The 9621-nt window shown below is 61.6% G+C and overlaps 1 protein-coding gene across 2 annotated transcripts; it reads right to left on the minus strand.

Moving 5' to 3' along the window:
* Nucleotides 1-270: 270 nt before the first annotated feature.
* Nucleotides 271-8303, minus strand: CRLF2 (cytokine receptor like factor 2; the record flags this gene model as incomplete). 2 transcript variants are annotated; one of them, XM_081276632.1, is made up of 8 exons in its annotated part: nucleotides 271-896; nucleotides 1214-1298; nucleotides 2093-2213; nucleotides 2598-2760; nucleotides 3561-3694; nucleotides 4295-4455; nucleotides 5244-5346; nucleotides 8216-8303. In XM_081276632.1, 8 exons carry the CDS (start codon nucleotides 8301-8303, stop codon nucleotides 624-626), a joined length of 1128 nt encoding a protein of 375 aa, XP_081132758.1. In that variant the 3' UTR covers nucleotides 271-623. The 2 variants fall into 2 exon arrangements, with proteins under 2 accessions (XP_081132758.1, XP_081132759.1); XM_081276633.1 differs by lacking the exon at nucleotides 8216-8303 and having other exon boundaries at nucleotides 4308-4455; nucleotides 5244-5451.
* Nucleotides 8304-9621: the final 1318 nt, after the last annotated feature.

Here is a 9621-nt window from a genome sequence, read left to right on the forward strand (position 1 = left end):
GTCCGCATGCACGGTTGCTCAAGCAGCAAGCGTTGCAATTGACACCAAGAGACGGCCCGCCCTTCTCAGTGGGCGGAGCCGAGGTGCGGGTGGGTCCCGGGGGCCGGGAGGGAGTCGCAGGGGCCCTGCAGACAGGCATCCAGGCTCAGGGTCCCCTGGGGTCACCGTGGTCCACAAGGGCCCCCGGGAAAGATGGCCAAGTCCCCCTTCCGGGAAGCGATTCATATGCATTTAATTAATTAAAGCAATTGATATGCATCTCCCCCAACGCAGGTCGCCAATGTGGCCCAGCCCTGACCCCTCGAAAGGAGGTCAGCCATCAAATAGGGGATCCCAGGCTGCACCCCTAACCCGCTGGTGGCCTGTTGCCTTTGTAAAAATGAGATTCGTCTCCCTGCCCGGGTTGCATGAGAAAAGGTCTAAGGCACAATTTGTGGAGGGGAATGTTGAAAGGGGAAGATTTGGGGGCACCCAGGGAGGGAGTGGATATTAGGGCACCCTGGATATGTCCTCCCTTCGGTCTTTGTGAGTGGTGGTCTTCAGGGGGCTCTGGTGAAGTCCTGATATTTCTCGTGTCCTTGGACATCAGCGTGGATCCGGACGGTGGCCTTGGAGGGGCCACCTCACAGCATCATGTAGGAGTTGTCACTCATCACAAAGGCGAAGTCTCCCAGAAACACCCTGTCTCCACCCTGGGGGGCCTGGGGAGGGAGCTGGGGGGACCCCCCCGTGGCCTCTCCCTCCCCTGTCTGCAGACACGGGGGTCCTGAGCTGGCAGGCCCCTCGGGCTCCCTCCTGAGCAGGTGGATGACCAGGGCCTCCTCCCGGGGGGTCTCCGGCTCCAGGCCTCCCGCCTTGGCCAGCGGGACCACGTTCTGGGTGTCTGTGATCCACGCCTGCCAAGAAGGGACACGGGGACTCAGCTCGGGGACAGCACAGCACAACCAACCTCTCTGGGCACAGATGGTCTTGCAAATGCAGGACCATCGCTGCAGAGGGTCTCCCAGGCCCCCCATGTTGGGGCTGGGGAACCCCCAACATGTATATAAAGAAATAGGGAATTTTTTTTCCTAGTTCACGCGTTACTGGCCCTTTTAATTAGCAGACCCCAGTCACGGAACTTAAGAGGGTAGAAGAAATGATATTTTTTTTCCCTCTCCTAGGTTTTGAGGGCAGGGCCTGGCACCCGTGTCCAGTGGCGCCATGAGGGTACCTGGAAGTTCCCTTGGTGCTGCTCGAAGAGGCCGGGGAACTTGCCCTTTGGGTCCGGGACACTGGGCACGAGCAGCTTCTTCACTCTGAGATGAAACAGAGAAGCCCGTGAGACGGGCTGGGGCGCTGAGCAGACCTGGGGACACCCCTAAAAGCCACCGTAGTGTCCCCTCCGTGGAAAGAACTGGAAGAAATCCATCTGGAGAAGTTGGTGCCTGAGGCGTCTCTGCGCTGTCCACCTGTGATGGCCACCTGACCCTGCCCTGCCCTGGCCGGGGGCATCTTAGCCCCAGATGGAAGGGCAGCCCAGCCCGCTGCTGGGCGTTGCTATGGGAACCGCATCCAAGGAACAGAAATGGTACCTTGGGCATCGGCCCCTGGAACGGCCCCCACCGGGGCGGGTCAGGGTCTCTCAAGCTAGAAGGGGCCGCGGTGAGTGGGCGCAGAGAAGGACCCAAAGGGGAGTCACCCGAGGGAGCAGTTATGCAAAGGCCCCTGGGCCCCCGGCCCCACCCCAGGGATGGCCTGCTGGGTCCTGAGTGGACGGAAACGTGTGCGTGGACGGTTCATCTTTGCAACCAGAGGAGCGGCCTGGGTCCACAGCCTGGCTCGTGGTGCTGGGCATGAAACCCGGGGCTTCTGCCCTTCAGGTGGCCTGTCCTGCTGGGGTCAGACCCAGGGCTTCTGCACACGGCCCGAGCTACATGTCCAGCCCCAGGGGAGCAGCAGCAGCCCCCTGCCCGGCCGCCTTATTGCTTTGGCCATGGACTCAGGTGACCACGAGTGACCCTCAAAGGAGTCCTCCCCGCTCTGAGCAGCTCCTGGACACAGCCGTGGGCAGCTGGCCGGGACCCTGCGTGGGGGACAGTGGTGTCCCTACCTCTGCAGTTTCCATAAGGACAGCAGCAGGAGACACAGGGTCAGGAGGGTGACCGCGCTGGAGATGAGGACGAACTTGGGGAACCGCGGGCCGCGAGCACCGGGCTCCTCTTCGCAGGAGTCTGCAACCGAAGGGAAGGAGGTCTGTCCATCTGCCCGTCGGTGGTCCGTCTGTCCACCAACCTGTGACCCATCCCTCTATCTAACCCACCTTGTGCCCCGCCCTCAGCCATTGGCTGTGGGTCACACCTGTGTCGCCGTCCGTCCGTGGTCTTGCACATCGTAGCTTCCATACCTTCCCATACCTTCGCATACATTTGCATGTTTTCCCTTCATTTGCATATATTTGCATGCATTTGCATACATTTCGCGTGTATTTGCATGCGTTTGGGTGGGTTTGCGTGAATTTGCGCGCATTTGCATACATCCGCGTGTATTTGCATGCGTTTGGGCGGATTTGCGTGAATTTGCGTGCATTTGCATGTATTTGCATATCCTCCGCTCACCTCTCGGCTCCGCCCTCTGCCAGTGCGTCACCTGGGACCAGTCGCTGGGGGTGGCCTGAGGGCCGTACTGGTCCTCCGTGGTTTTCACCCGGGTCCGGAAGCTGTAGCACTTCTGGGTGTCCAACCCTCCGACGGTCACGTTGCACGTCGTCGCTTCCCTGGACTGGGGACAGATCGGATGCCACCGTTAGGGGCTGGGCCGGGGTCTTCCACCCTGGAACCTTGTGCGTCTGCACAGGGTGGGAGTCCGGGTTGGCCTTCCCACGTCCTTCCAGTGCCCTTTGGTGGCCCTCGGGAAGCCACTTGTCATCTCAGCGTTGCCCTGGCGCGGGAACGTGGAGGGGTCCCACTCGCGCTCGTGCACAGTGGACCGTCCTTCAACAAACGTGTTCCTGTCGCCTCCTGCACCCGGCACGTTGCTTTCTCCAGAAAACACGCGATTTACGGGTCAGAAATGGGGCTGGAAAGGAAGAAAGTTCCATCTGGGGACACGGATCAGCGGTGAAGGGTCCCTGCGTTCAGTCCCCGGTACCATATCGATCTACTGATCAATCACAAATCTGATTCGACATGATGCGGGGGTGGGCCTCGTCCGATCAGTTGAAGGGCCTCAGCAGAAAGACGGGGAGGACCCACAGAGAGGAAGGACCCTGGCCTCTAGACTGCCCCCCCCCAAGAAACCCTGCCCACAGTGACAACCTGACGGCTGACCCCATCCGTGCCCGAGGCCACCCCTGAAGTCACCTCCAGGCCTCTGGCCCTAGAGATCTGGGTACCAATACAGGCGTGGGATGCGGATGCAGATGGACGGACGGGTGGATGATGGACAGTGATGGCAGACAGACGGGCAGACAGCCGGGAACCTGCACAGAAGCTCCCGGTGGGCTTTCCCTGCTGGACGCTGACCACAGACGTCAGGGAGGCCCCGTCCCTCCTCCCTCCCCCCAGCCGCGTCCTGCTCACCTCCCACTCGGCGTCGAAGCGGCTCCTGTACTGGACCTCGTAGAGGAGGCCCCCATAGGGCAGGTCGGAGCAGGTCACCGAGACGCCCTCCTGCAGCCACCGGAAGTGGACGTCCTTGGGGGAGCCGGGCTTCACTGGGGAGGAGGACCACAGACCTCAGCCCCGGGCGAGGGTCCGGTCGGGAGGTCCCCCCACCCCGGGGTGGGGCCAGACCCCGTCGCTGCAGACGTGCGGGAGCGGACATGTGTCTGTCCCCACGGCATGTCCACTACAAGTCCTGACCAGGATCCCGAGGACATGGGTGTCCCCCAGAGGGAAGCCCTCAGTCTGCAAAGTGGTCTGACGTCGGTGAGGACCGGACTGGGGTCTGGGCGAGTTCTAGGTCCCCGTCAACCCCAAAAGGGACCTGGTGTGGGCACAGGGTCTCTGCAGAGGTCATGAGTGCAGGGTCCTGAGCTGGGCTCCTCCTGGGTCAGGCGGCCCTCAGGCCATGGCCGTGTCCTCCTCAGAGACAGAGGAGGGGACATGGGCACGGAGGAGGAGGCTGAGGCAGGAGGATGGCCAGTTGGAGGCCAGCCTCAGCAATTCCGTGAGGCCCTGAGCAACTCGGCCAAAGGCCCCGAATCTCGATAAAAAATGGAAAGGTCCAGGGTCCCTGGGTTCAATCTGCCCAGCTGGGGGTCAGGGGGGCGTCCCCGGGGGACTGGACGGTGGCCTCGCTCCTGGGCACTTACGGTAGTCGCTCACCCACTGGCTCCTGGAGACCAGGAGGCGGCTCCCGTTTCTGATGGAGAAGTGGAGGATGTCGTCGCGGGCGGCCAGCAGGCACCCGGACGTGTGGCCTTGCCAAAGCGTGTAGTTGGTGCAGGGGCGGTGACCCGCGCCCCCCAAGAACCTGCGCGGGGGACGGGGACACTCAGCCAGCGAGCAGCTCAGCCTCTGCAGCTCGGCCTCCGCCAGGAGTGGCCGGCCTCGGACTCCACGTGGGCACCTCGTCCTCCCCCGGTGCCATGGCCGTGTCCTCCCCAGAGACAGAGGAGGGGACACAGACCCAGAGGAGGAGCCCCGTGGGGACGGAGGCAGAGACTGCAGTGAGGGGCCACCCGGAGCCCAGGAGCTGGAGAGGCAGGAGGAGCTCCCTGGAGGCTGTGCCGGGAGGCTGGGACCCGGGTCCTCCAGGGCGGGAGGGAGAGCTGCGTGGGTGGGGGCACTTGCTGTGACAGTCCCCAGGTGCAACGTGCGTTATCAGGGCTGAGCCTGATCCGATCTTCTCTCTGTGGCTTCCTCACTCCGGTCCCCTGCGAGTCTAGCCTCTGCCTCAGGGCTCACCTCCACCCTGCGACCCCCCCCCCCCCGTGACCCCCTGGGAAACCCAGAGCGGTCCCCTCCCTGTGCCTCCCTTCAGCCGCGGGACCTCGCCCCGGCTCTGCCTCTTCCCCTTAATCTGCGGCGCCATCAGCCTGGGAACAGCACGGTCCCCTGTTCTCAGAAATCAGCCGAGATCCTCGGAAAGACCCAACCCCCACGTGGCCACCCCCAGCCCCCGTGGTGGACGCTCTGAAGCCGGGAGAGGCTCAGGGCAGAGGCCACGGCCGGCCGTGGTCAGCGGGCGCCAGGATTTCTGGCCCAAGGGAGACAGTTCCTATGTCGGGGACACGGGATTCTGCGCCCGAGGACACTCACGTGTAGAAGAAGCTCAGGTTGGTCCCCGGGTGTCCAGTCGCGTTCCAAGTGACCTGCACCGTTTCGAAGTTGAAGCAGGTGATGTGCAGCTGCAGGTCTTCTCCTGGGAAGGGACAGAAAGAGGCCACTAAAGCACATTCCGAGCCCAGGTCAAAAGACTTCAGAATACATGGAGCAATGGCAGCCTTCTTGTCCTATGAGGACGCAGGCGCAGCCAAGATCTTTTCTTTTTTTTTTTTTTTAACAAAGTTAGTCCTTCTGGTTATCCTCCCACCCCCAGGTCTGCAGTTTGTCTTTCTGAGGTTTCAGTTACACCCATCCACGGGAGTCTAAAAAAAAAAAAAAAAAAGGAAGTGAAAATTCTAAAAGTCAAAGAGAAAATTGGTTTTCAGAATAATTCTGTGACTGCGTCGACTTATCCTGAGTCTGTTTTGTTATGAGTTATTGGGGTTGAGCTGTCAGTGCAGCTGAGCACGGTGTCAGGCTCACAGGACCCGACGACGGCCCTGGAGAAGGAGGTCTGGGCCGTTAGAGATGAACACGCATGTCCATCCAAGACGGGCAGCTGGGGAGCCTGGAGCACCCCGGACCTGAAGCCCGCCCGCCCCGGGATCTGGAATTCCAGGGGGTTCACGGCTGGGCCCTGGGCGACGACCGGGTCCCCCTTCAGACCTTCGGGGAAAAGGTCAAGCCGCGGCGGCCAGAAAGCCCCACCCAGAAAGTACAAGTGGCCTTGTGGCTGGCACTTCCCCAGCCCAGGTGACTCAGCCGCAGAGACGGAGGCTCTGGCTCAACAGAGAAGCAGGAGGCCGGGGTTCCCGCTGCTGAGGCTCAGTGACCCGGGGAGGCAGGTCCCGGCTCCCACCTCAGCCCCAGGGGCGCCCTTTTTCAGGGTTGAGTTGTATTCCACGACAGAGACAGATGCCTCGATTTCGATGCCAAATTGGCTTTTCTTTCTCTGCTGCCGTCTGCGGGGAGAGTGTCTCGGGGTGCAGCCTAATTCCCATCATGCATCGACTCTGGGTGGGTGCCCTCAAGATCCCCAGCCGCACCCTCCGAGCACCGTGGAAAACACTGCTGCCAGCAACAAGCTAAGGCGCTCCGAAAAAAAACAAATAAAACAAAAAAATAGGGGAGGGTTCAGCTCCTCTGAGGTCCCCGAAGAGTCCCATTTGCAGAGATGGAGGGACAGCGGCACTTCCCCCCCCCCCCGGGCCGTGGGGAAGAACCGCCCCTTGTTTGCTCAGCGGGGACAGAGTTTCGGGTTTGCGAGATAAGAAACGAGTTCTGGAAACTGATAGTGGCCTCTAACGTGCTTCCTGCTCCTTCACCAGCCTCGAGAAGATGCTCTCGGAGGTGACCTCTGAGGTGACGTGGGCTCCGACGCCGTTTTCAAAGGTGGAGAAGCGACTTCACTTGGCTAGGGAATTCGGGAGGCTGAGGCAAGAGGATGGGAAGGTGGAGGCCAGCCTCAGCAAATTACTGAGACCCTGACTCTAAATTTAAATTAAAAAAAATAAAAGGGGCTGGGGACATGGCTCCATGGTTAAGTCCCCCCCCCCGGCTCAGTTCCTGGTACCCCCCCCAAAAAAAAATTTGTATTTTTATGGAATTTAATTTTTTGAAAAGTCTTGTGGCCCCACTCGGGACCACAGGCCACCTGCGTTGACCAAGGGTCAACGTGAGCCTTCTGGCCTTGCGTGGACTTCTGATGACGGACCTCATGGTCTGAAGATGGTCACGTCTTTGGATCAACGCAAGGCGGTCATTTTTCTCATGGTGGAGTATTAGTCAGCCATGAAAAGGGACGGAGCTCTGACTCCGGGTGTCACGGGGATGGACCCCGAGGGCATGACGCACAGGGACTCAGGCCAGCCCTGAAGGTCACCTGTGCTCTAAAGGTGGGACTTTCCTGCTTCTCCTTCATCTTATTGTCCTGGCTCCCAGCCTCTCCCCGACCCTGAGGGACACAGCCTCGGCCTCCTGAGGCTGCCGAGCCTCCTCCCGTGCCTCCGCCGGGAACTCCCCATGGCTTCAGGTTCCAAACCTAATACTGTCCCCTGGGCATGTTGGAGATGTCAAGCTGATGGAAATGGACGGCCAGCGGCCTCACGAAGACCCCTCGGACCCCCACCTGCTGCTGCGACTCCGCGGTGACCCACTTTCTCAATTTCCCTCTTTTTTTTTTTCTTTTTTCTTTTTCTGTTTGGGTGACAGGGACGGAGCCCAGGGAGCCCCGTCCCCAGCCCTGATGATATTTTATTTAGAGTCGGGGCCTCGCTACGAAGCTGAGGCTGGCCTCCAATATGCGATCCTCCTGCCCCAGCCTCCCCAGTGGCTGGGATGGCAGGAGACCCCCCATGAAGTATACAGCAGGTGTCTAAAAGCTCTGCTGAATCCCATCAGCAACTTCCCAGGTCGGCAGCGGAGACCTTGTTTCTCAGGGCCTCCTTAAGTTGTGGAGGCTGGCCTCCCGAGTGCCATCCTCCTGCCTCGGCCTCCTGAATCCTCCTCCTGCTCTTCCTAAGCACCGAGGGCAAACCCACCCCAATGAACGACCCCGGCTCCACCGCAGCCCCCGTGAGACAAGAGGCGAGAAGGCAAACCACAAAGCATCAAAAAAAAAAAAAAAGAAAAGAAAAAAAGAAAAAAGAAAAAAAAGCAACGTCAGCGTTTTCTAAGAAGTTACTAGAAAGTCCTGGAGCCGGGGGCCAGCGTCCTGTGACAGGGTCGCTGCCCGGCGGCCAAGCTCTGGGGAAAGTGAGGAGCGAGGCCAGGAGGGCGTGGGAGATGCCTCAGGAGGCTGAGGCAGGAGGATGGCCTGCTGGAGGCCGGCCTCAGCGGAAGCAACACCTTGTCTCTAAATAGCAGAAGAAAAAGGGCGCAGGGGACCCGTCCCCTCTGGGGGACAGGAAGGAAACCCAAGGGGAAGACAGGACCCCAGAGAACCCGCGGCTCCGGGAGACTCTCACCCGCGGCTCCTGCTACGTCCCCCGAGGCCACCAGGTCTCCCAGCAGCAGGACGGTGGCCGCGGCCCAGGGCTGGAGCTGCTGCCTCATGCTTGAGGGGACAAGGGGACGGGCAGCCCCAAGTGTCAGCTCCTGAGTGAGCGGCAGAGGCCACCGTTTAAAGGCGCGGAAAGGGAACTGGGCGAGCGCTCGCAGGAAGCAAGCGCAGTCGCCCTGGATGCTCAGCCACCGCGGGGGACGGGCGGCCCCTGTCAGAGCCTGGCGTTATCGTCATCGCCCGGGGGTGGGGACGGTGGCTGACCCCAGGCGCGGGGGCTGCGGGAACAGGGAGGCTGGCAGGAGGCGGGGCATCCCAGGGGCTGGGGAGGCTGAGGCAGGAGGATCGGGAGCTCAAAGCCAGCCTCAGCCCAAGGGAGGCTGTGAGCAGTCACCAGGGACGGAGGTGGCGTACCTGAGGAGTCCTGCAGGAGACTGTCCCAGGTGACATGGCAGAGGAGCTCAAGAGCAGGAGCCCCAGACTGGCCACCAGAGGCCACTGTGTGTCCACCACGACTGGACTCTACGGAGTGTGCAGTAACTTTGGTCCCACTGACCCCCAGGGTATGGGGGACCTGCACTGACAAGGGTCCCGGGCTGCAGGGCAGTGACAAGGGACCTCGTGGGCAGCCACGGGGTCCGGCCTGTGGCCAAGGCACCAATAACTCAGGGGGAAAAGGAGGAGGCCGCAGGGAGAAGACGGACACATGACCTCAGGTGGCCCACGGGGACAGGGCACACTCAGGGCATCGAGGTCCCTGCCAGGAGTCCCCCCAACAGGCGTCCTGCCGAGGCCAGAGTCCAGCAGAGGAAGTGGAGGCCCTTCCAAGATCCTGGCCTCTACCCCAGCCTCCAGGTCAGGCCTCCCATCTGAGGTTCCGCCTCCTCCTCCCTCTTGTGAGAACCCCGAGGTGACATCTAGGACCCAGCTGGACTGGCCAGGCCACCTGCTCATCTCCAGACCCGAAGGTAGTTCCATCACACCAGGGACCCTCCGGGCACCCCGGCCAAGGAGCTGGGCTCAGTTAGTGCCCAGAGCTGGGGACAGGGGACAGAGAAGCCACGTGGGGACCAGGACCCGGAAAAGCCTGTCGGAAGGAGGCGGGGGAGGGGTGGGGGCTGGGACCGCGGCCACCGCCCTCCACAGGGCTCAGGGAGCTGCTCTGAGCAGGGACCCAGAGGGACGAGAGGGGGACGCCCTGGTGGCCCTGACCACGTGTCCCCAGGCTGCTGTCCACCCTGGGACAACTGAAGGAAGAAGAGCCTGTGTTCCTGGGGGACCCAGGAGGCGCCTGTCCTCTGCTCCACGGTCACCCGAGAGCTCCCAGGACCTGGGCCCTGAGGAGGGACAGTGACTCATGGGAGTGAGGAC

The sequence above is a fragment of the Spermophilus citellus genome, assembly GCF_964194105.1.
Source record: "Spermophilus citellus genome assembly, chromosome: X".
Taxonomy (NCBI): domain Eukaryota; kingdom Metazoa; phylum Chordata; class Mammalia; order Rodentia; family Sciuridae; genus Spermophilus; species Spermophilus citellus.